The 26,989-nt window shown below is 39.1% G+C and overlaps 1 protein-coding gene across 11 annotated transcripts in view; it reads right to left on the bottom strand.

Moving 5' to 3' along the window:
* Positions 1-26,989, bottom strand: part of lrp1bb (low density lipoprotein receptor-related protein 1Bb) — a 247,003-nt gene that overhangs the window by 9,057 nt on the left and 210,957 nt on the right. For 8 of the 11 annotated variants that reach the window (XM_071493395.1, XM_071493738.1, XM_071493827.1 and 5 more), the window contains 19 exons: positions 26,880-26,986; positions 23,681-23,813; positions 22,562-22,668; positions 22,211-22,343; positions 21,815-21,937; positions 21,497-21,619; positions 19,955-20,098; positions 19,527-19,661; positions 18,276-18,395; positions 17,847-18,088; positions 17,212-17,435; positions 16,808-16,914; positions 14,721-14,837; positions 14,285-14,458; positions 12,376-12,501; positions 11,249-11,413; positions 3,810-3,971; positions 3,077-3,251; positions 2,652-2,756 (listed from right to left, as the gene is read on the bottom strand). In XM_071493395.1, the coding sequence (XP_071349496.1) occupies positions 2,652-2,756; positions 3,077-3,251; positions 3,810-3,971; positions 11,249-11,413; positions 12,376-12,501; positions 14,285-14,458; positions 14,721-14,837; positions 16,808-16,914; positions 17,212-17,435; positions 17,847-18,088; positions 18,276-18,395; positions 19,527-19,661; positions 19,955-20,098; positions 21,497-21,619; positions 21,815-21,937; positions 22,211-22,343; positions 22,562-22,668; positions 23,681-23,813; positions 26,880-26,986 (2,722 nt within the window). Of the gene's footprint in view, positions 1-2,651; positions 2,757-3,076; positions 3,252-3,809; positions 3,972-11,248; positions 11,527-12,375; positions 12,502-14,284; positions 14,459-14,720; positions 14,838-16,807; positions 16,915-17,211; positions 17,436-17,846; positions 18,089-18,275; positions 18,396-19,526; positions 19,662-19,954; positions 20,099-21,496; positions 21,620-21,814; positions 21,938-22,210; positions 22,344-22,561; positions 22,669-23,680; positions 23,814-26,879; positions 26,987-26,989 lie in introns of those variants that run through there. The other 3 variants (XM_071493567.1, XM_071493653.1, XM_071494175.1) reach the window with 2 other exon arrangements.

Raw genomic sequence — 26,989 nt, 5'->3', positions numbered from 1 at the left:
TTTCATTACAGCTATAGTTTTTACTGCGGCCAAAACGTATGTTGAAGGTTTCAGTTTGTAAGAGATATAGTGGATGCTGATTTGTCCAAAAACATGGAAAGTAAACTGAAAAGCTTTTTAGACAAACTGATAAAATAAATGCTGAATGAATTATCGCATTGAGTTACAGAAGCTGGTGGAACAGAGGCTAGCCCAGAGCTGACGTTATGACTTCGGCTCTCTATAATTATTTTATGTTTTGACAACCAGCCCTGAATTTTCCTCTGACTTGTTGAATGGATTCAACCCTTTGAAAACACATCTATGTAGAAAGGATTTACAATATAAAAGTGGTGAACTGTCAAACTGTCATGTTGAATAGGAATCTTTAGACCCACACCTTACTGTAGTATGTTGACTTTACAGCAAAATAATCCATACTGTATAGGAGTGAGCAAAATCCTTGTATCTGGATATCTTAACTACACTTTAACAATACAACCACATTATGTCCATTCATTTGAGGGAAACACGGGATCTGTTCAAACTGAGGTCCATTGGATAGAAGGTCATTTAGGGATAGAATAACAGAAAAAGTCAAAGTGACATAAAAATGTTGGCTCATCAAGAACATATTTTCTCAGAAAAAAAAAATGCCCTTGTGTGCACAGTGCAATTGCAAAGTCAATGAGATTTTCTTGTAGATAAAGGGAAGCCTCAGAACAGTGTGGTCAGTGTTTTTTCTTTTTGTGATATTTTTTTCGATTTGTCCTAACTAACAAAAGGTTTTGTTTTTTTTAACTATATCCTTGGCTCAGTGTGAGTGTGCCTGAGGTAAGCCCTGAGGCTTCCCTTTGTCTACAGTTGACCAGTTTAACTTCTAGAGCACCTTGCAGTCACCTGCAGTTTACTACTTCATGACCATGAGCACCCAGTAATTCTCATTTTCCACGTGTCTCATAAGCCACTGAGAGGAAAAAAAAGCTAATATACAGTTGAACTGTGTTTCAAGAAGAATATTTAAAGGGGACCTATTATCTTTTTCTTTATGTCCTGTCACATGTATATAATGTTGCAATGACAGATGTTCATAGTGAATTTGGCCAAAGTTTCAATTAATGAGGTTAAAGTGTTGTAAAAGGAATCCCTGTGAGACAAAGGCTCAGACATCACACTGCCCTAAATGCTTGGTTTAACTGGAATTTTCTACTCACACAACAAGCTCAGCTCACTCTCCTACCACAGTCTACTTGAATAGTATTATAGGCATTTAATGTACTCAAGCATACAAATAATCAGTGGTGCAGGTTCACTATACAGTCGCTTGGCTACAGCAGAAGAACATCACTGATAGTAGATGTTTTTAACTTCAGTCAATTATATTAATTGTTATTTAAATTATATATTAAACAAACGTACAACTATTTACAATGGCTTATATAGAAAAATGTTAATTTTGTGACTAAATCCATGTTTATGTTACACAATATATGTGTAGTATTTACCAAAGGAAGACATCCTGGTACTGTAGTGGAGTCACAGAATAAAAATATAGAGCTGGAAAAGACTATAACAGGTCCCCTTTAAATAATTCTCAGTGAATGACAGTGAAGGCTCGGATGTTTACCATAGTTGTCTTTACTACTAATGTGTTCTGAAAATCTCTAACATTTTTAGCTGTTTAATGCAAGAATTATCATTGCAATTTTAAGCATCTCTGCCCTGCAAAGCTTAAACTTTGGGAAGACTTGATGAGATATACATTTACACAGAGTATTAAGGTCAAACATTATGATTTCTTGACACAGACATATCCATCATCTCACATAATCTCTGTTCTTTGCAGCAAATGATAAACCACATTATCAGGATCAGTTAACCCCATTGAATAAGATGGGATCATTTGCATAGAAATTGATTCTATCCCCTGGAATTTGTGAGTGAGGACCGCCAATTTCAACATAACTACAGTGGACAATGGGCAGTTAAAAAATACAGAGTTGGCTTTTGAAATGGATTTCCAATTTGCTCCTTGGAGAGAGTTTAACACAGCAATGCATGTGATTATATCTGATATGGTATTAATCTATGGGCTGCCCTTTCACAGTGATTTCCTCATGTCTGCCAGTCATACTATTGTCTGCTACAAGTTTTTGCCATTGAGTTTCATGGCATATTCAACCACTGACATACCTCAGCTTCATTTTTCAGAGAGCAAACCTCTAAAACCCTACTACTGAAGAGAGTCAGAGGCCTGACATCAGCTCTTAACTGCAAGGAGGAACAGTATGATATGTTCAGAATGGTAAGCTTTGAAGGGGTTTGAAATCTTTTTTTTATTTTTTATCTGCCTAAAAACCTTAAGCCGCAGTGAGGTGTCACACAGCATAAGATGATGTACTGGCACTCAGACCCCTGCTGTGCCTTGGCCTCCACATAGTGACACCAAACCCTCCCTCAACTTAGAGATTTCTTTCCAGAGGAAGACATCTATCTCGTACTGTTCTTAAAGCAGGAAAGTTGCATCCCGTGATGATTTTCAGTTCTGCTTCTAAGGCCAGGCTTTCTGGGGCACAGAGCCAGCATGTGAATGTAAACAGTAACAGTGAATAATAGTGGAGAACATTCAATTTTTTTTTTCCACTTTCCTTACCCATTAAGGAATGACTTACTGACAGAAAGGCAGGTTGGTGTCAGGGTCCAGGTGACAGGTGCCTCCATTGTAGCAATATCCGTCACACAGCTGACAGCTCGGTGCTATTCTGCCATTTGTGCAACTAGGGGGTGAAGAAATTATGGATGTCAGTGACAAGCAGAAGGCTACACTTTTTACAAGAAGCAAAAATGAGTCATTGGTGATTTTGTGAAACAGACGCATAATCCATATAAGGAGGGAGAGTTTATCTGGCTTCTAATTCACTGACATTACCAAAACCTAAATTGCTGTAGGGTATGTGGCCCAATACATTTTTGAGATTTAATCAAATCAGTCCATCCAGCCAGCAGCCTTTTCCATAAATGAAGAGGACTATAAAGCCTTAGCGTTATAACAAAAGGGATGAAAGACAAGAATAGCCAGTAGGAACCGAGGACTCACTTGCAAACCACATCTCCTGTCTCCTCATTTATGAGGCAGGGCGCTCCGTGGCATCGAAGACACTTGTCCACCTCGCACTTGTTTCCCTCAAACCTGGCAGGACACACACACTCCACATAGCCACTACTGGATAATGTGCAGGCTTTGGAGTTCACACAGTAGTGATGACAGATGTCTGTTCCACATTCAGAGAGATAAGAGAAAGGGGGTAATGTGTAATGAGAAACTGGGAACATAGTTTAAGCTGTTTTGATTGGAATTGTACAGGGCTTTAATGGGACTTAATTATCCACATCAAATGACATCTTAGCCACAGATGAAAACATATTACCCCTTGGGCGAGCAAGAGTAGGAAAATACTAATGATGTGCAGTTGAAATTGTTTCCCTACAACCCATTATGTCAAAGCAGTGCAAAAGAAAATGCATTATCACTTCAGCACAGAAACACCCAAAGGTTGTTTGATGGTAGTTTTTTGATTTTGTTTATCTGTAAATAGAGGCAAATGTGGTGTTTGTGGAAAGAAAATACTTTCAGGGGTTGTTTTTGTTCCACACTCCCTGTGAACTTTTGAATGCTTAGTTCTATAGAATTAATGCAGAATAACTGAATTCAAATCAGAGCTTCTTTGTTGTGGTTTCTCTTGTGGCTAGGCTTGAAAGGCTAATTATTATATTATTATAATAATCACCACTTATGTGCACTGCAACCAAGTACTGAGTGCAGGACTCACGGTAGAGACAACGGTCCCCGGTATATTCTGCCATACAGCGACACACCGGCTGGTTCCCCTCAGTGACGTCACATGTTCCCCCATTTAAACAGTAGTTGTCACAAATTCTTCTCTCACAGAAAGGCCCTGAGAAGCCAACATTACAGCGGCATGTAGGCTTACCTGGACAAAAAAAAAAAGAAAAGAACAACAGATTAAGACAAAAAAAGCATGAAAAGACAAAAACAATTCATTAATCCTGCTCACAGGTATTGTTTGATTAGCCAAATCCTGATATAGCTCATTCCTCTGTGCCATAGCGCTCGACTGCTGTCCAGAAACTTAAAAAATACATTAATGAGCCACACTGTTGCACTGGGCAACATGTTCATGACATGCCCAGCTATCTTGTGAAATAACAGACTCCTTTTAAAAAATAAAATTACCTAGTTGTGACCCCACATTTTTTCTTAGGGGGTCAGATCTGTCAAACAGTTACATGTTGTATGGAAATAATACTCCCACAGTCACCAAGACAGGGGCAGTACCTCAGAAGCAGTATAATAAATCCAGCACTTTCGTGAGACTAAAGGCAAGGATCCATTCTTCCATCCATCATTTTTAGAAACATATTCAAGTGTGGGTCAAGGTGACCACAGATTGGCACCTGTGGAGAGTAGTTAAGGTGGCCTTTTTTCAGTTATATCCTTCAGGTCCATCTAGGGGATCAGAAATTGTTCCAGGCAAGACACAAGATGCATATAATTTCTGCAGTGTGCTCTGGGTTTTCCCATGGTTTCCTTACTTGTCTGACATGTCTGGAATATCTCTAACAGGGAGGTGTTCAGGACGCATCCTAATCAGATGTCCAATGACCTCAACTGGATTCAAAATGGGAGAGGTGGTTCTACCCAGTCTTTTTTCTATATCTTTTTAAAAATCTTAATTTTTTTTAATATATTTTCAATTTTCCAACAAGTTTTTTCCAGCTTTCTTTTTAAATCTTAAATCTTGTTTTACATTCGATACTTGAGAAGACAGGCCACCTCTTTACCACAAGGGTACCTCTTCATAATTACAACTACAACTTCAGCTGACTGAATCAACTGACTGCCTCTCTAGCCATTTCATAGGTTTAAAACCACAGAACCATTTCATAAAATTATTTCTGATCATGTATGATTTATGTGTGATGACTCTTTTTCTGCTGTTTAAGCGTGCACTTTGTAAATGTTTGATGATCTTGATGACACCCACATGCCAAAAAAATGTTTTGCAATCAAGGTTTTGCTGGTTAACCTGCAAAAGAATCTTGTTCCGGTGATTTGTATGCACTGCCAAAGTTGGTGTCTGGCTGGGGATCATTGCTGAGTGTTTCTGGCCTTTCTCACCTCCCTCATTTTCTGTCATCTGCCCGTTCTCTCACCTCCCCTCATTTTCTGTCATCTATCCCTTCTGTCAGCCTTCAAATGACGGCACAGTAGGCTTCTATAAACAGCCCCTTATTAACCAACCTAGTAGATACACAGCAACAATGTTCATTAACGTTTCAGGACACTCGCTGCTCTTGCTTCACTCTGGCTCTGTTTTGGTCTCCACCAACTCCTGAGGAAAACATCTGGCACATTAGCTTCTAAACCCTCCACTGTTCACCAGCTAGTCACTAACCTTGTCAGTGTGCAGTGCCATGGTGGGGCTGAACAAGAAGGTCACAGTTTTTTTCACTGAAAACAGCTGTTTGTTTGCTGCAGCTGGAAACAAGGCTGATGAGAGCAGTAGGTGTGAACCAAAACAATAAAGTAAAAACTGAAACAATCAGCTGAAAGTCACTGCTCAAAGACAATGCTCTACAGAGCTCAGGGGAACTGCAGTCAGATGATAATTCTCTGTGGGTTCACATACACAGTTATTAGATCCACTGTTAATATAAAAATATATGTCTCAGTCACTGAGCTCATGCCTATAGGCACCAGTCAGAACACAGACTGAAATAGATCAGTATGTAAATAGAGAGCTTTAGTTTTCAGCTCAGCTCTATATTCACCACAATGGTCAGATACAAAATCTAGTAGCAGCTGAAATCCTCTTTCCATCTCATGCTTCATTTGTTGTGAACATGACCCTGACATGTAAGTGCAAACATGGGTGCACACAGGTGTGTCCCACTTGTTATTACAGTTTTGGTGATTGGAGTCATGAACACTATAGAAACAGTACCCCACTGTTGGTGTAGAATTAGTGTGATTTATTGTTGGTAGGAGTAACAAAGTATCAGCAGGTGAATTAGGTTCTTCACATTTCTTTTACCAGTGCACTCCCCACCTTGATATACACCGTGTCCTTGTGGACAGGCAGGAGCATCAAGATTGGTTTAAGGGGTGTTCAGAAAAAGCGGCAATAGTCACTTCACAGACATGACGACTGGCATAGTAGACAACCAAGTTGCCATGGATACAGGTCTCACCATGTTGGTCATACTGCACTACTTGATAATTTCACATTTAAACTTGCAGGGATAATCTGAGTCTGAAATGTCCAGGAGACAATCATTCTTCCTCCAGCCACTGATCGCATTGTGTGGACTTAGATGGTGGTGTGTAGCAATGCAGCAGCTTCTCTAGCTCCCGGTGAAAGTCTCCTTTGTTAACTCAATGACTGCTGAAGTAATAATCTTTGTAAACAGGCAGTGCCAGACTAGCCTAAGCTTCAGTTTGTGAGGAAAAAAAAAATCAATACTGATTTGGACTTTGTTGGAGAGTTAAGCAACCTACAATGTAGTTAGTGTTAGGTACTGTATACTAGCTAATGCGTCTTGTTGATACAACACTGCAAATATCAGCCACAGAGTTTACATTCAGTACCACTTTACAAAAATGCTCTAGTACCTGCATTAAACCTTAAATGTGAGGCAAAAAGTCCAGGCTTTACTTTTACCACTTAACCTGAGTCAGGCCTGTGGAGGTGGGGATTCACCACTGTCAGATTATGTAAAAATTGTTATGATATGTGGCCTTAGGCTTTCTTTTTAAAATCAGTTACCTATCAAGTGGTAGGTTTAAAAATTCAAATTCAACAGAATATAACAAGACTAGGTGAAAACCTAGTATATGGCTGGACTTCACATGGTCAAGGTGCAAAATTGAGGATGTAGTTGAAAACTTTTTATGGAACCGCTGTAAACAACAGACATCATTGCATCCTATTGGCATCCTGCCTAGTGTCAGCAGGTTTCAGCCCTTTACCTGTTTGCTTCTCTCTTACTCGCTCTCCTCTTCCAGATAAAGTAAAATAGATGCTACACTTTCTGCACTTACTAGGGTTACGTAGAACATTTGCATTTATATGCAATAAGGGGAACTGTAGAAAATTATAAGTGAGGAGAAAGGTTTTTTACTTTAGAACATCTTCCAAGTTCTTCTATAAAATAAAGAATTCTGTTATCACATCAGCCAGCAGAGTACAAATTAAATACAGCTGGCTTCAGTGAGGACTTCAGCATGCCCCTTATTAACTTCATGGCCAATTAGGATGGGTGTGCTGTGTGACACTGCAGAAATACAGTTGGTAAGGTGGATTAGGCATGTACCGAGAATCCCTTGATCAAATATTCCCAGAGTTGCCCTCGAGGAAGAAGAGTTCCATGGGAGAGGACAATTGAGAGTGAAATAAAGAGTTACAGGTGCCCTGAAGTGAAGCAGACAGTGACTGTGCTGGATAGAGAAATCTTGCACAGGTCTTAGGCTCCAGAGGCAGCTACACAGTACTGTACTGTATGGTTTATATGGTGTATTGTACTCCAATGTTACTTGCTTGCTAAGTTAAGCAACCCAGCTATTTGCAAAATAAAATAGCATAGACTGAAAAGATGAAAGGCATCTTGTCAAATGAGGACAAACAATACCTAAAACTCATGTCTTGTGTGACAAGCATTATGTCCTTGTTATGTCATCAACATGTTAGTGCCGATGAGCTGGATTTCAGGGTATGATTTTGGGGGATATACCAAGTTTGTTAGCCATTAAGAGATGGCAACTGCATCACACATGTTCTCAAAATCCTTTGATTAATGGTATCACTAGTTTTCCACAACAACTTTTCACATGTGACTAGCTTAAGCCAAAATAAAAAATAAGTAAAAGAAACACATACTGAAAAAAAGGTGGGCTCCAACCAGCCTTTAGCATTCACATCTTTGTTTTGGCTTCATCATACATTTGTGGATGGTTGCACAAGGTACATACACACCACAGGGAAAAAAAAAGAAAACAAACACAGAAAAAATATTAATATGGAATTAGGTTTTTCACCTGTACTGCACATTGAAAGTATGCCATGGTTTAGAGGCACACACACATCTTGAATGTAAATAAACCTTACACAATTATAGCCTCTGATTTCAACCGAGCAGAAACACAGTGGACTTTTGCTCTTGTGACCTATACGTTTTTTTATTTAATTTATGCATGGCTTTCTCTGTGCTTCATAACTTCACAAAGTATAAAAATGTTTTTGTCGCCCATTAATGTCATGAAAACATAGGAAAACGAGAACAGTTGTAACTCCTCTGGGGTTTGAATGCGTGAGTTTTGCTGCCAAAAGTTCCATTTAAGTGCTGCTAACCCAACCAAAGGCACGAGAGCAGAAATTCAATGACACCTTACGTTTTTATAGATAAAACTGGAAAAATTCCAGCCTCTGATTGATTGTGAGGTTGCCTTCAGTCCCTTTTTATCACCAAAGTGGGGACTTGGGGAAAGTCGTTTGACTATAATCCCTCCCTTGCTCATTTTTGGCCGTTCATTTAGGCTGATATTCTTCTGCCTCAAAGGCATGTGCTCAAATGCAGCAAATGCTCTTACTACAGTGCATCCGGAAAGTATTCACAGCGCTTCACTTTTTCCACATTTTGTTATTTTACAGCCTTATTCCAAAATGGATTAAATTCATTTTTTAACTCACAATTCTATACACAATACCCCATAATGACAAAGTGAAAAAAGTTTGCTTGAACTTTTAGCAAATATATTAAAAATAAAAAACAAAAAAAAAAAAAATCACATGTACATAAGTATTCACAGCCTTTGCCGTGACACTCAAAGTTGAGCTCAGGTGCCTCCTGTTTCCACTGATCATCCTTCAGATCTTTCTACCACTTGATTGGAGTCCACCTGTGGTAAATTCAGTTGATTGGACATGATTTGGAAAGGCACACACCTGTCTATATAAGGTCCCATAGTTGACAGTGCATGTCAGAGCACAAACCAAGCCATGAAGTCCAAGGAATTGTCTGTAGACCTCCGAGACAGGATCGTAACGAGGCACAGATCTGGGGAAGGGTACAGAAAAATTTCTGCAGCATTGAAGGTCCCAGTGAGCACAGTGGCCTCCATCATCCGTAAATGGAAGAAGTTTGGAACCACCAGGACTCTTCCTAGAGCTGGCCGCTCGGCCAATCTGAGTGATCGGGGCAAAAAGGCCTTAATCAGGGAGGTGACCAAGAACCCAATGGTCACTCTGACAGTGCTCCAGCGTTGCTCTGTGAAGAGAGGAGAACTTTCCAGAAAGACAACCATTTCTGCAGCACTCCACCAATCAGGCCTGTATGGTGGAGTGGCCAGACGGAAGCCACTCCTCAGTAAAAGGCACATGACAGCCTGCCTGGAGATTGAAAATGGCTGTGCACTGACACTGCCCATCCAATCTGATGGAGCTTGAGAGGTCCTGCAAAGAAGTATGGGAGAAACTGCCCAGAAATAGGTGTGCCAAGCTTACAGCATCATACTTAAAAAAGACTTGAGGCTGTAATTGCTGCCAAAGGTGCTTCAACGAAGTATTGAGCAAAGGCTGTGAATACTTATGTACATGTTATATTTTAGTTTTTTATTTTTAATAAATTTGCAAAAGTTTCAAGCAAACTTTTTTCGCTTTGGCATTATGGGGTATTGTGTGTATTTTTTTTTTTTTTTTTTTAATATATAGTAGTATTATAAGTAATAATGAATTAAAGCCATTTTGGAATAAGGCTGTAACATAGCAAAATGTGGAAAAAGTGAAGCGCTGTGGATACTTTCCGGATGCACTATATATGAAAAAAAGTCAAGTATGAATGACATATGAATGTTGTACAATCCCCTACCGTACATTTCCTCTGAGCTCTTCAGCGTGAACATACAATTCATCATCCAGTACATCATTTTGGACGTGAATTAGCACAAAGACTGACTGTCATCAACAGGAGCTCAGCCTTTTCTTATCTATTGCTGAAGCCCTACTGCAGTGAGCCAGCAGCATGTAATACAATTATTTTTCCATCCTGATAGACTCCACTTTGTTTAATCAGAAGTGATTATCCTGGGTTCCCTATATGTCATGTAGAGCTGTTTTAAAAATCTAAAATAATAAACACTGAAAATATCAGTTTACGTCCTGCTTGGCGGGCGTGTTTCCAGGAGGCTGGAGGAAAATAAACAGATGTTATTCTATGCTTTAAAAAGACCAGCTGAGAGTAAAAGGTTGGAGGAAATAAACATGTAACCAAAAACATTCACATTGAAAATCAAAAGCTCACATTTTTATCTCACCAATTGTTAGTTTAAAGGCTATGACTCCTGCAAGCAGGAACATACTATTCAAACCCTATGAATGGATGTCATTCAATGAATACACCTTTAATCAATTCAAAACACTTGAATAAGGTACTGGCATTACAAACATTTATGTGGGAATACAAGCCACACAATCTGTATCAGGGCATTGCTCTGGTGAATCTTTTTTTATAACAAATGGAACTGAAGATGTTGTGGGTAAAGGCTACGATGGGATGATGATGTACAGTCAAGGATCCCATATTTAAGAAGGGTGTATATCCTGATTCAATTCCATCACTGACATCTGAGCACAGTTATATGCATTCACTAAACTGTGGGGTAAAACTGGTTGTTCCTGGAATCATGAGAGCATGAAAGGAGACCTTGACTTGAAAGGAGGTTGATATTTGGGGCTTGTTTGACAGGAGCATCGATGACAAAACTGCTCAACTGGCAGATGTAATGTGGCAAATTTGAGCTGAAGTGAGGAAGGCATGAAAGTTTAAAGGAAGACAAATGTGGTGAATGTAATCATGTTCTGGGTCAGTGTGCAGGAGGAAATGGGCAGGTAACTCCGAATTGAAAATTGTCTACCTGTGGCAGTGACGGCTTTTCTCAGCAAGTTTGGTCTGCCCAGACCTGAATTCAAAGGATTCTGCAGCAGGATCACGGCTGAGTTTGCATTTAGCGATGAGAATATTTCAAATAACTGACAAATAAATGTGAACATGAACGTAAATGAACAATGGGTGGACACAAAAACAGGAAGAAATGTGAAATACAGTATATTGTAGTGCCTATAGCTCTGCAAGGGATGCAGAGAGGAATCATGTTTCAGTTGATGTTTGATACTGTCTTTCAAAGTAGTCTTACCCAAAGGTGAACCCATGCATGTGCCTCCATTTAGGCAGTAGTCTGTACAGTGGTTGACCTCACAGCGCTCCCCTGAAAAGTCAGGCCAGCAGTAGCACCTCCAGTCTCCTTTCTCATTGGCTAAGCAGCGGCCTCCATTCTCGCAGGGGGGGCGGCAGAGTTCACCTTCACAATAACAAAGCCCATATCACTTACTGTGCTGCAGTGTGTAGAAGTCAATCACATCAAACACTGCTATGCTGCTAATGTCAGAGAACAACAGCCATGGCGGTGTGAACCTGAAATTTCAAGTAGAAGTGTGTGAACAAAGACTGACTGACTGCACTGTGGACTGCATGCAGGAAGAGGCTTTGTTCACCTCTGATGTGCACAGTGAAGCTATAAATATTAGCTCAAATTGCATTTTGGTGTTATAATTTTGTTTTTCGTGCTGTTCAGAGAGTTTATAATGTAAAAATTGTTTCTGATTGACACATTGAAAGCTACTTCATACAGTAATTCATACAGTAACTAGAATTACTGCCTTGAAGTTGTATGCCTCCATCTACCAACAAAGGACATATGGTCACAATCTCGCCTTCCTGAGTTACAGGAATGAATAATGACCAGAGGTGTTTTTGCAGAACATTATGAAGTCACAGTGAAGTTGACCTTTAACCATTTCGATATAATATGTCATCACTTCGTCAGTTCATCTTATTAGACATTAGCCTTAAAGTGTGCCATAGTTGGTGTATGAATTCTTGAGTTATGGCCAGATCACAGTGACCTTTCAACCTTTGACCACCAAAATCTAATTAGTTCATCCTTGATTCCAAGTGAATATTTGAGACTTACTGAGATATCAGGTTCACAAGGCCAAAACTGTGTTTTGTGAGATCACTGTGATCTTGAACTTTAACCTCCAAAATCGAATCACTTCACAGTTCAAATGTATGTTTGTACCAAATTTGAAGAAATTCCATGAAGGTGTTACTGAGATATTGCGATCACAAGAATGGGACAGATGGATGGACGGACACCCCGAAAACACAATGCCTCTGGCTTTGTCTGAAGCTGGTGCAAAGGCATAACAGCATAACAACAGCCACCCTACCCGTGGCATAAAGATGCAAGAATAGGCCTACCTGAGATGTTGACATCACTACAGGTGCCATTGACCAGTAACTTCCCCTCTGGACAGGTACATCTGGCACCCGTTGGGTTGAGCAGACACATGAAATCACATGACATTCTCAGGCATGGATTTGGTGCTGTGGAGAAAGTAAAAAGAGGAGGCAAAATGAGCCGAGAAGATAATCTGTCAGTCTTGGCTGTGATGTGAAAGACCCATTTGTTTATGAAAAGTGTGCTTGTTATTTCTCAGAGTAGGGCTTTTTAATTCAAGTGTTTTAATTTCTGTTTTGAGGGGTGTTATTTTCTTGAAGCCCACAGAGGCACAAGGCTAAAGCATATGAATAACTTTACACATCTCAACTTCAGATTGAATAACCAGCGATTGTGGAATGTCATTTCTAAATTTATAATTGATTAGCAGCACCTTGAAGTGCTCTTCTCATTGCTGCCTACAGTAGTTAGACAAAATAATGTAAATATCTCACAAGAGTGCGCACTGAATTAATCAAAATTGCAAACACTTCCACAAACATGGGCTGGATATGGTTCAGTGCTGAGAATTAGCACGTGTAAGCTATAAAAGAGGTCTGGCAATCACAACTTTAAATTTAATTCTTGGATTTAAAGCAAGACGAGACATCAAACAGAGTGCTGAAGAGGCCAAACTGTAGGTGCATTAGACAAAAGAGAACATTATATAAAAACTGACCTGATAAAAAAGGACTGGCAGTTGTGATAGATAGATTCAGAGGTAGCTTTTTTTAATATAACGGTCATAATTATGTCTTACCCACTTTATGTCTCTGACAAGTTATTACTAGTTACAATTTTCGTACACACAATATATACTAAATATAATCAGTGCTCAGCTTTCTCACACAGCACATGAGGATGAAAGCCCTGAAAAAAAATCCAAGTGGTTGCTCTGGTGGTTTTGCTGTAGATATCATGCCTTCATGTCATTTTTGCAAGACATGTGCATCTTCTACCCACTGACTACACTCTACACACTTGGCCTAATGAGTCTCTGGGGAATAGAACAGCTGCCCTTTAAGTGAAAAACTGACCAAGACTGAGCTGTCTGATGCTCTACAACCATTAACACCAAAGATGTAACAAATAACTGAAGTTGGTCTACTACATGAGGAAAGACATGGTTGTATTGACTGGCTGTGTCTAAGGATACTGATGGGTGTTTTGTTATGATGCATATTCCACATTTTTTATTTTGTTTATGTCTTACAGTTTAATTATATTTATTAATACATGAAGACAGATTTTTTTAATCTGATAAATTGAGTGTTCATTACTAATCATAAACCTATTAACCTTAAAAAAAATAATAATACATTTAAAAAAAATCACCTGACAGTTCCAGCAGCTGTTGCTAACTGCCCTCCATAAACCCTCTTCAAATGAATGGTAAACAAGTGCCTTTTAACTGGGTGTACGATACACAGGAGGTCTATACACAATTATGTAAAATAGCTTCTTTTGGCTTATACTCTCCAGCTTGCCATTAACAGCAAGTTAACTTCTCATTATATCTTATCGTCTTTAGGCTACAGCAAAAAGCTCAGTACAATATATGTGGTTAGTCTCAAGGTGAGGTCTGATGTGTGGTTAGCTGCCAATGTTAAATGTCAGCTGTAACATGTATGCCTTGACCTGCAGGCCTGCAACTGTGTACAGATCTCAAAGTCAGTCCATGGCAGTCTTGAGGAACACCTAACACGTAACTTAACCACACCTAAAACTGAAAAAAAAAAACAAAAAAAAAAAAAAGTATTTTCAAGAAAATCAAATGTGAAACTACAACTATAAATACACCTTGAAAACAAACAAAAGAAAATATATGCATATAGCATTAATATTTGGAACATAATACTTAAACTGAAGAAACTTATCAAGACAACTTACCATCCTGCTGTTTGTAACGATGGGAGATCAAAACATTTGTGGGCTTCTCCATCCCCAAACTGAGAAATTCCACAGATTGTTTTCTGTACTTGTGGATTCTGAACACTTCATGTTTTAGTCCAGTTCCGTAAATGTAGTCTTCAAATAGATCAATTCTGTATGGTTGGGAGATTCCTGTAGATCCAGCAGAGGAAAGAAATCAGATAAAATCAACTAACTCTTTCAGCACACAGTGTTGGGATAATGAAAGTTTGTAGTGGCAGATGGAGAAGGAAGACACAGATTGACTTTTATGCACAATGTTTAGAAGCTTACCCTTCTGAGACAAACACGCAGTGTTATCTTGCAATTACTTGATAAAAAGTTGAGGAAACTTAAGTGCAGCACTAATAGCAAATGTTTAAAAGAAGAAGCTGCGCTTTCCAGTTGGCTTTACCGTGTCTGTCACTGATTGTCACCAGAGGGTCCGAGCCATCCAATCTCATGCTCCCTATCTGTGAGAGCTCAGGATCAGCCCAGTATAAACGTTGGTTGAAATAATCAATGGCCAGCCCTGTGGGAGGATGAAGGCAAGAGATTTATTTACCTGACAAATTACACAGGGATCATCATGGAATCTCTCAATACAGGAGACCTTCAGGTCAGGATGGTTATATGTGGCAGATCAGCTGGATGTGGAGACACCTTTTCCTTTGGGTCTGTATCCTTTTAACTATTTACATTTAACAGTCAATGTGCTTATGTTAAAAATACCACAGCAGACCTGCCATCTTGTTGTGCATTGCACTTTTGATGGCAGAATTTAGGCACGCCTGCATTACAATTTCAAAGCGGTGACTCACTTTTACTTTCTCCCAAAAGTCTGACTGGATAATTGAACACCTGGCTGCAGCATTTAAACAGGTTTGCGTTTTTCCACCGATGATGAATTCCTCTCTCCGAGACTAAGATGGAGCATGGGTCCTTTGAATTAAAGGAGGCCAAAGTAGCTCTTCAAAACTAGATCACCACTAAGTGTCTCCCTATAGACACACCAGCACATTTCAAATGGCTGTAAACTGTTCCTTGCTTATAAATTGCCTTTGTGCTGCTTTGTATATCTTTAGCTACCATATTAAAGCTTCTACATTAGACCTACATATATTAGTGGGACATGATTGCACTGGCTGTGCGATATGCACAATTCACAGCATATATGTAATATGTATTAACATACTTTATGTATATTCACCATAGTTGTATAATAGTATATGGATCATAATATACTCCGTACTGGGGGATGAAATGATGCTGGTTTCTGTAGGTGCCATATAACACTACACAGCATCTAATGTAATTTAATTATCTATATAATTCACATTTTTTGAAGCAGGTTACATCTTTCCTTGATATTTCTTCTTGATTTGCATATTCAGTGGCTTGTTATGAATTATCAAATGTTAATAATGTTGTGTTGAGTGAGTGAGTTATGAGTTATCAAATGTGTCACACACACGTTACCATGGTTTTCTTACTTCCTCTTTTGTTCTTGTGATGGAAGCACGTCCTACGAACAACAATGTCTGTTCGATTTTATTTCTAAGGAATTGACACACACAGGACTGTATTGGATTTTTTTTTCCTTTGTGAATAGATGAATAATTTCAATATATGGTGGCAATGTCACTGTAAATGTTTGTTTGTATTGTTAAACATATTATTATTTGCGTTATTTAATCCCTCCGTCATGTATTACGCTGTATATTTAAGGGAGGATTGCACTTATTCTGAACATAAGGAGAACTTTCAGCTCAGTAATAACATTGTTCTGCCATAACATTAAAACCACCTGCCTAATATTATGTAGGTTTCCCCTTGTGCCACTGAAACAGCTCTGCCTTGTCAAGGTGTCCTATGGCATCAGGCACAAAGATGCACAGGCACCCAGCTGGCAGCCTTCACAATTTTGCCCTTGTTAAAGTCATTCAGATTCTTCCAACACATCAACTTCAGGAACTGCTCGATCACTTGCTACACAATATATCCCACCCTTGACAGGTGCCATTGCAACAAGATAAACAATATCATTCACTTCACCTGTGTGTGGTTATTGCTGATCGGTGTGTACGCACAATCCTGTGTGATCAATGAAATGACCTATGCTGCAGATAATTTCCCTGTGCCTTATGTAAGTGTTTCAAAATTATAGGTGACCAAGTATGAGGTGATCAGGTGATCAAACATACATGTACATACATGGGACTTGAATGAGTGTCATAACTGCATGTGTAAGTGCAGTTGCACATGCATTTTAACATATTAAAAAAAGTCAGCTTTGCAAATGTTTTATGAGAAAGGAAATGCATTCAACTTGATTATTTGGCCTCAAGTATACACACATGAGAGGAGGAGTACCAAACTTAAATATTACTTTCTTTGTTTGAAAGAAAACTCCACAGGGTACCTTCAAGGTACCAACGTCACAACAGGAAAGGTGAAACAACATAAATAATATAATTAATGGGCTTTAAAAGAAATACCTACCGGTGGGTCTCCTGAGATTTTTCTCCAAGAGTACTCTCCGTAAGGAGCCGTCCATGGCTGATTCCTCTATATGAGAGTGATCACCTATTACGCTCCAATACATCATCCTGCAATAGACAAAGACAAAGACTGTACCTCCCTGACACCATCTTCCTGTAAAATATTGTGGACAGTACAGCCCATAATATGCCATTGTATCTATAATGCATTATTGTATTGTTGACAGGACTTGGTGGTTGAGTGGGGATTGTTAGTGTCCTGCCCACTAATCTCCATGGTAGGGAGGAAATAATTGAACGTGTTAACAGAATTTTTTTTAATAATCACACACCTGTCACCAGAGCATGTGTGTTAGCAATTGTTTGTGGGAAAAGAGAACAGCTAGACAATAGCACACAACTTACCCTTTCACTGGGTTGACAGTAATGGCATATGGTTCTCCTGCTATGTCAGTAATCAAGCGGGTGCAATTTGGTCCCTTCAGCTGGCCCACATTTATGGAATATCGTAATTTAGTCCAGTGGGCTGTGTAATAGCTGAACCAGTGCATCCGAGAGTGATCAGTCCAATAAATGTTGCCTGTGATCCAGTCAGCAGAAATATCTCTGGGGCGACGGAAGTCTGAACACTGCAACCAATAATAGCCACAAAGTCAGATGCTCTATTTAACCTTTGTGCATACATTCACTTTAGGTTGGGGCTCATGAAAGAAATGGCATGAAACAATATGAAACGGTTTATCATGTAAGTTAACAACTTTTATCATCTTATCTTTGTTTTTATGTATTGAATGCATATTATGTTCAATTGTAATTAGCAGTTATGGCATTTTTTTAGCTTTACAGATGACAATAGATTAAAGAAAAAAAGATACAGCATTTTCTTTCTTGCAACCCATATTTTCTCAATCACAGCCCTGAGATAGTATATATTTTCCATTATATATTTATCAAAAAACAAAAAAAAAACAAAAACAAAAAAAAAAACAAAAACAAAACAGTATTGTTGTTTAAAAAAGCCACAAGATATATATACTTACAATGTTCCTGACATTTGTTTTAGTTTGACTTCTTTCCAGAGTGTCTTTGTAAAAAATTCCACCAGGGTTAAACTGGGTAGCCCAGATAAATTTTTGCTGGTGAAACAGAGTGTCCATCCCGATAATGCGAGCATTGTCCTCAATGTGAGTGAGCAGTTTGTGTCCATGGCTCTGGTTAAATGGATACACAAAACTTCTGATTTCAGTGTCATTAGCTATGTAGAGCACTCGATCTTCTGGTCCTGGCCGATGAGTTATTAACATGTAAAAAAAAAAAAGAAAACAGGTGAATAGGCTGAACTCCATTTTGCACAATGTACATACGTACAAATGCAGTTTAATATTGCAGTCATTTTACTATAAGGTCATATCACCAGATTAGCATGTATGCATAAAATACTGTACTAATATTCAGCTTCAGGAACATACCTTTTGCTATGCAGTTACCATTGATTTCCTTATAATTCCGGTCACATGTGCACTTAAATGATCCTTTGGTGTTTGTGCAGTAATGAGGACATGTGTCAAACTGCAGACATTCATTTATCTCTGAAAAAGAGAGACTGATTTACTAAGAAAACTGTTGCTTTATAAAGGTTTCTCTGACTATAGAGGCTACATCATGATTGAAACACATTCAGACATGATGAGCAATAAATTATGAGGCTCAAAGTAGCTATGTATAGTATAAACCTTATTTCAGCATACAGGAAACTCTTTCCATAGGAGAGATAACTAAGTGAAAAAAGCCATTAAGTGGGAAGTAAGAACCTGGTTACAGGGGTCACTAAATTGTCAAAGCTATCATCTTTTCAGACAAGAGTTCTTCACTTTAAATGTATAGATTCGGTTGAAGTAGACATAAGTAGACATATCATAGAATTCCATGAATACATGTTCTGACCCAGATGTTAATTATTTATAATACTCATCATTATGCTATTCCGTTACCAATTAATTTCATAGTTTTATCCAAGCTCAATTTCTTTAATATATTGTATTGTGTAGCAACATACATTCTGTTGAAGCTTATTAACTGTTAATGATATTTTTCATATAAGTATAATACTAAAATGAGTCAATCTGTTCTCCACATAATGGGGAAGACTGGCACCTTATTTCTGTGAAACCAGAAGCCTTTGTTTGACATATTTTGATATGATTTGACACCACTGAAATAGTCATATTATTTGTGTCTATTTAGACCATTCTTCCTTCCCAAAACTGTCTTGCCAGGTTTTAGCAAATGATTTAATTTAGCTGGCCGGTATTTTTAAGCTGTAAATGCTTAAATCAGTTATAGAAATTCGAATGAGATTTTACTCGCAATAAAACCTTAAGGAATCTTTATATGTGATATCTGAAAGGTTGTGCAACAAAACTTTATTGATGCTATAGCTTAACCTGACTATGGGAAAACAGGTCACCAGCCAGATTTACTGATCAATCCAGTGCATACACAACACTGGGATCTAACAAAAGCATTAGACATTCCAGTATGTTCATTGAACAAAAAAGGACCTGTTTTCATTTAGCGGAGTTAGCTATCAACCATTTTTTCTTGTTTTTCTGTCAGATTTCCCTAGCTAAGACAAGTGTCTACTCTTTGCAACATCTTCAAATTTCTATATTATTAACTCTCATAATGGGGTAAAAAGAGTAGAATTGATTTTACATTACCTTCACACTGGCCTGTTTTTAGGTTCCTCTTAAAGCCAGGTTTGCACTGGCATATAGCATTTGCATATGTGTGGTTGCAAATTGCATCTTCTCCACATGGATTTGTTTTCTTTCCACATACATCTCCACTGGAAACTACAAATAAGGACATGACTTTGATTACTCACCAGTTCTCTGCATCTTAGACACCTGCTGTGCTTTTCTTTTGATGTGCAAAAGCCAAGAGTTCAACATCATATTTCATGATAATTGTACACAACACACCTCAAACACGGGCATACATATATTATCATAAACAAGAAAACATCACATCTAAAATAAGGAGATTGCTGAGCTTCCCGATAACATCATGATGACACTCTGTACTTTTCATCTCTTGTGAACACTTCTTTGATCTGTTTGCTCAAATCAACTGGGGGTGCACTTACAGGCCTTGCAGTCTTGCTCGTCTGAGCCGCCATCCCCGCAGTCATTGAAGAGGTCGCACTGCAGCTGAACTGGGATGCAGCGGCGGTTGCTGCAGGTGAACTCTGCCTTCCCACATGGCCGAGGTCTTCCGGCCACCACCTCTGCTTCAGTACAAAGTGTCAGTTGAAAACACAACAACTTATAACTTGACTCATGCAGTTTCAAATGCACATGTCCTGCTTTCAGTTTCAAATGAAATCAAAGACCAATTTAGTGGTAAACTATACATCAGTGGGCTATCAAATAAGCTATTAAAAATGATTTAAACTTAAAACCTCATTAATTTCAGTTCTAATACTTTGGGGATGAACTTTGAAAATCATTGTGATGCTACTGATCTAAAACAATGTACCATACTACCTACATTACTTGATACAAAAGAATAAACAATAAACAACTCCTTTTCTTTCTGAACATTTCAACTATTTAAACTATAATATCAATAACAGTCAATTTGTAGCTGTTGCCAAAAGAAAGGATGAAAACTATCAGAAAAACAAGTGTTCAACTCAAAAATGTTGAGATACTTTGATGTCTTTTTTGTGGTCATAGGTTTACTTGAATTAACTGTCCAGCTTTCATCTGTCCTAGCTAAATAAACAGAACAAGAATGGAACAAACTGATGAAGAGGCAGATGGAGGGAACGATGGGATTAAGGTGAGATTGAGGGGATGGATGGGGGGACGAAGCATACAATGGTGAGAAGTAATGGAGTGAGGTAAGAGACGGATGGTTGTATTAATGGAATAGGAGAGGAAGATGAATGGAGGACAGAGGAAGTGAAAGAGTAAAGATGAGGGAAGTGATTTGTCCCTTTCTTTCCTGTCTGCTCTGTGTGATCATTCACAGCAGGCTTGTGCTGGGGGAACATGTCACGGCTCTATATGCATTTGGGCATATCAGAGAAAATAAAAAGTCCTTTTTAACACACACAGAATAAATAAAAAATAGATTAATTTACAAACGAAAAGTTATCTAAATGTTTTAAATGCAGTCTGTGAATCTCTCAGTTACACATAGTAGCAGATACTCTACCCTCTGCTTTCCATTTGTAAACAAACTCAAAGGTGATGATTTGCAGCACATGAAGCTAGCCATTGTGAAGAGAGAGAACATATTCACTCTCATTCAAAAAATTGTGAAGATGGTTGTAAGAAATGCTAAATGCTAAAAAGGTTGTGAATCGCTGGTGTAGAATACTCTGTGGATTTTACTGTTAAGTCTTGTTTTGTCATTTTCTGCCTGCACCAATAGTCCCAAGTTCTGACCCAATTACTGTATTAGGCTGATAAGATGGCTGTATTTTCAAACAGAATGAAACAATATCTGCACCTCTGTGGTTCAAGGACAAGCACATCAAGGGAGCATGGTTATCAAATAATAGAACTAGGCTTTCCCACTCTGTTTAATAAACTGACCATAACTTTAATTGTATTTCCACATAAGGATTTGCTTAATGCAGATTTAATATTGGATAAGTATTGGTGCATTCTGTGCTCACCACACTCTTCTTCATCCGAATTGTCACCGCAGTCATTTACTTTGTTGCAGATTTGGTCTGTGCGCAGACACACGTGATCATTTCTGCAACGAAATGGCCTTGTAGGAGGGCAGGGAAGTTTTGCTGTGAATAAAAATACACAAAAAGTTAATGGATGTGTCTTTCAAAAAAAAAAAAAAAAAAAAAGACAACTGCATGAAATCTTGCACGAGAAGACAAGGAAATATTCTCTCTCCGGAAATAGAAAAGTAGTGGCTTATAAAATATGCATCAATTGTTATCAAAGGAAAGTCTTGTGAGAGTACAATATCAACCCACCACACATGTCTATGTCTTCATCAGAGTTATCACCACAATCATCCTTGCCATCACACACCCACGTGTGGAGTTTGCATAAGGTGTTGTTGCAAGTAAATTCGTCAGCCCGGCAGAAGAAAGCACCTGCAATTACACATACAGGTCCCCAAGACTTAACACTGTAACTCAGGTAGAAGAGAGCATTCCAGATTGTAGAAGAAAAAACCAAAACATGTCTATAATGAGATCATAATGACATATTGTTTTGCATAATGACAGACAGCATGTGTGAATCTATCTCTGACCTCCCAGTTCAATGATAATAATAGCTGTGTAAAGATTTGAAACAGCACATAAGAATCACTATTTACCTCAAGGAACATCATGATTTTTATGTGCAGTCACACTCATACCTACCCTGGCTGCAGTTTTCCTCATCACTGTGGTCCATGCAGTCCAACACGTCATCACAGCGCCAGCGCCGAGGAATACAGTGTGCACGATTCAGACAGAGAAACTCATCTTCCCTGCACTCCTTCACACAGCCAACCTATTGCCAAACACACACTGCAAATCAGCAAAACTGGTGAAGTCCAATGACAATGTAAACTGCAAAGAAAGAAAACCAAAACATTGAGTGATCTGTGTTTTAATATGGGTTGATACATGAGGAGGCAAGCAGCTCCTCACTGTTCACTGTGAAACTGCAACTTTAAAGACAAATCATTTTTTTAGGTGCTGCTTTGAATCATGTGACGCTATACTGACCTCATCTGAGCCATCCAGACAGTTATCATGTCCATCACACCGCAGGCTGGCTGACACACAGCCCCCACTGGCACACACGTACTCGTTCACAGAACACGAAGGGACTACTGGAGAAGGGCAAAGTATAACAGTCAGTAACATTATCCCCTTTTCTCCACTAGAAATCAATCAAGTGACACTTTTTCAGTTTCTTTCTTCTTACAACTTGCCACTCCTAAATACTGAATGACGTTGTCCATTTTACCCATAGAGTCCATACTGTGCTCTACCTGCTGCTTGACAAAGTGCCTCAAAGTATTAGTTCAGTAACGAACAGTGGAACTCAATAGGTCAGCAAGTCAGCATCACTGAGGCCAACTCCTCCACAGGATTGCATTCCAGAACATTTTCAAGTGCAAGTTTCAAGGAAATCTCTGATAATCAGTCACATTCTCCTTCTACCTTGTATTCTATACTTTCCAATACTTTAAGGACAGGATCTTAACACTGACCATTTCTTCAACCATTTTCTACTGAGATTAGACTGCATATGTGACAAGAAGGACAGTGTAAAAACATATTGATTTTTTTCCCATGCTGTGCATTTCTTCTACATATAAATGTTAAGAGAACATTATTACATTTGTCATTTGGCTTTGACAATGTGTAGGATAGCAATGACCTTACACAGGGCTATTCTGAATATTTCACTGAAACACACCGAGGATCTCTTCAAGCTATTCACCTTTTCTTTTTTACTTATTTCAGACTTGCATGAACACCACCCTTACGCAACAGAAAAAAATATACAATGGCGTTGGAAAGTATTAAGAATTTTTGCCCATCAATCTATACAGTACCTTTGTAAATGTAATATTTTAGTTTTAGTTAGATTTTTTATATATTTAAAGAAAAATTCTAAAAACATGTTTTCACTTTGTCATTCTGGGTATTTGAAATACGTGGCAGTTTTATCCAATTAAAATTAAGTCTACAACACAGTACAGTGTGCAACAAATGAAGGGATCTGAATACTTTCTGAAGCCTCTGCAACTTGTTCCAGAAACCACACGGTTTAGAAAAAGGCAATGATCTATGCACCAACTTTTTTTCGCAAACTAGAGGACATTGGTTTTGCACCTGTTCCCTGGCAGTTTTTCTCATCTTCTCCCATCTTACAATCTTCTTGGCCGTCACACAGCCACTTCAGTGAGATGCAGAGGTTGTTGTGACACCGAAACTGGTCATCTGCACAGTGTGCCTCACAGCCTTTCTGTAAGCGAATACAATACAAATAAAAAGTAAATATATCATACAATATTATTTATAATAAGATTATTATAAAGTGCACATTCAAGGGCAAGTTTACAATTTTTCACAGCTTTAAAAAATAGTCAGGTGCCCATATGAACATTGAAACAGGTTTTTCCTGCTGTAATTATTTCCTTGGTTCATACTGGCCATTAAGAGATTCTTATTAATGCACTAACAATGTAAGTGATGAGTGACAAAATCCACAAAATCCTTGTTCCAAAATGTTATGCAAAAAAAAAAAGTATATGAGGGTTTAGCTGTCTGAGTTAGTCAAATAAGTATCCTCCAGAGTCCAAGTTCCCGCCCCTTTCTCACCGAAACACAGTCAGGGGCAACATAAAATCCTGTAACTCATAATATTGAAATCTCATATTGGTGTCACCTGGACTTCAGAAATGTTTTTTTTTTTTTTTTTAACAGAATGAGTACGGTGGATTTTGTCCATGCATGTTTAGAGGGGAACTGTGACTGGAGACCTGCCACGTGCCAGCCTGCTTCAAATCCTCCACCATCATCCCTGTCCCCAAAAAACCAAGGCCCACAGGACTAAATGACTATAGACCCATTGCCCTGACCTCTGTGGTCATGAAATCATTTGAGCGCCTTGTCCTGTCCCATCTCAAATCCATCACTGACCCACTCCTGGACCCCCTGCAGTTCGCCTACAGAGCCAACAGGTCTGTAGACGACGCTGTCAACATGGCTCTCCACTTCATCCTCCAGCACCTGGACTCCTCAGGGACCTATGCCAGGATCCTGTTTGTGGACTTCAGCTCTGCCTTCAACACCATCATCCCGGCTCTGCTGCAGGACAAGCTCTCCCAGCTGAGCGTGCCTGACTCCACCTGCAGGTGGATCACCGACTTCCTGTCTGACAGGAGGCAGCACGTGAAGCTAGGAAAGCACGTGTCTGACTCCCAGACCATCAGCACTGGATCCCCGCAAGGCTGCGTTCTTTCTCCTCTGCTCTTCTCCCTGTACACCAACACCTGCACCTCCAGCCATCAGTCTGTCAAGCTCCTGAAGTTTGCAGACGACACCACTCTCATTGGACTCATCTCTGATGGCGATGAGTCTGCCTACAGGTGGGAGACTGAGCGTCTGGTGACCTGGTGCAGGCAGAACAACCTAGAGCTAAACGCTCTGAAGACAGTGGAAATGATAGTGGACTTCAGGAAGAGCCCAGCCCCACCCACCCCCATCACCCTGTGTGACTCCCCCGTGGCTACCGTGGAGCATTTTCGCTTCTTGGGAACCACCATCACACAGGATCTCAAATGGGAGCTAAACATCAGCTCCCTCATCAAAAAAGCTCAGCAGAGGATGTATTTCCTGAGGCAATTGAAGAAGTTCAACCTGCCAAGGACTATGATGGTGAACTTCTACACCTCCATCATTGAGTCCATCCTCACCTCCTCCATCACCATCTGCAGCGTATCATCCACTCTGCTGAGAAGGTGATTGGCTGCAATCTTCCGTCCCTCCAGGACCTGTACGCCTCAAGGACTCTGAGGCGTGCAGGGAAGATTGTAGCTGACTCCTCCCACCCTGGACACAAACTCTTTGAGACACTCCCCTCTGGCAGGAGGCTGCGGTCCTTCAGGACCAAAACCTCTCGCCACAAAAATAGCTTCTTCCCATCTGCTATTAGCCTCATCAACAAGGCTAGAGAGCCCCACTGTTGCTGATCAATTGCACCAATCACCAGAAAAAATTCCTTGTATGTGAAAACATACTTGGCAATAAAACTGATTCTGATTCTGATTCTGATCAATTTGAACAATAGGAATTTTAATTCTACACTGCTTCAAAGTTCTGAGAATACCTCAAGGATTTGCTCTTATTCTTGGACTCAAAGATAAACAAAAGCACTTCCCTATCAAGCCACAAAACGTCAATGATGTTGGATTCAGTTTGCACCAACATGTTACTCTTTCAGGCTCAGGAAAATATTGGTATAATAATAATAATAATAATAATAATAATAATAATGTACTCCATAATGGCCACTGTGAATTTACAATTTAATAATGACTGCGTATTACAATGCTGACGGAAAGGCAACTTTCCTTCCTGAAACTATTTGACTGCGCTGACCCAGAAAGCTGGCACTGGGGAAAGGGTTAAATAAAGGGTTAATTAGGGTTGCACTGCTTTGCATGGAGAGGGATTATATATAAAAAATTGCTTTGCAAACATTGAACAGAACAATATATTAACAAGAGTAATGAGTCATAATAACAAGCCTTTGTCCTTGAATTATGTGCTGCACTGCATCATTACCACTGATGGGGCATTTTTTTGTATAAATCCTGCAAAAAAAATCTCTTTACACCATGCAATACTAGATAAAGGCACTTTTAAGTTCACATATTACAAGTGCGTAAAATTACAGTGGCAATTTGAAGCTTGTGATATAAATTGAGATATTCAAGCATATTTATGGACAAAACGAGCAGCCTTTGTTTTGCTGAAAAGCATGGTGGATTAGGATTTCCAAAAGAAAATGAATGAGGTTTTTCATGCACTAATGTAATGAAGGTACAATAACTCATTACAGTGATATTTTCTGTCCAGCTTTGTTTTGGAACGTAGCAACCATGATGAGGAGATTTAGACATGCACAATGAATTGTGCCTATAATGGGATTATTTTCTTTGTAAGTGGCAATACACTCATCCAATCACATTTCCCTTTCCTGATTTGGATATTTAATCTGTGCTTATGTTGCAAGTTCAGATACTAACAGACATTTCCAGGAGATCAGTTACTGCTATTATTTGGCCTGGGTAAACTGTAATTTGTATGTTTGAAGCATATCTATGTATTCTGACATTTTGTATAAAGTAACCTTTTTATTTCAGCTGACCTCATAATGACATAATACATTTGTTTGGAAGCTATTTTGAAGTGTGCAGTAGTTTATTCTTAATTTAGTGTCTTCCTAATTTCTGCCCCTCATTAGCAGCACTCGTGTGGGTTTACCTTGCTTTTTAAAAAGATTTTAAGTATCTCAAACACTGACCTCATCTGAATTATCCAAGCAGTCATAGTCTCCATCACACCGGAACCGGGAGGAGATGCAGTCTCCGTTAGCACAGGCAAAGTCCTTGTGGTTACAGGTAACTGGTTCTG

This window comes from Trachinotus anak, unplaced genomic scaffold, assembly GCF_046630095.1.
Source record: "Trachinotus anak isolate AG129_WGS33_773 ecotype Australia unplaced genomic scaffold, CSIRO_AGI_Tana_v1 ptg000001l, whole genome shotgun sequence".
Lineage (NCBI taxonomy): Eukaryota > Metazoa > Chordata > Actinopteri > Carangiformes > Carangidae > Trachinotus > Trachinotus anak.
This window is presented reverse-complemented; position numbering and strand designations above follow the sequence as displayed.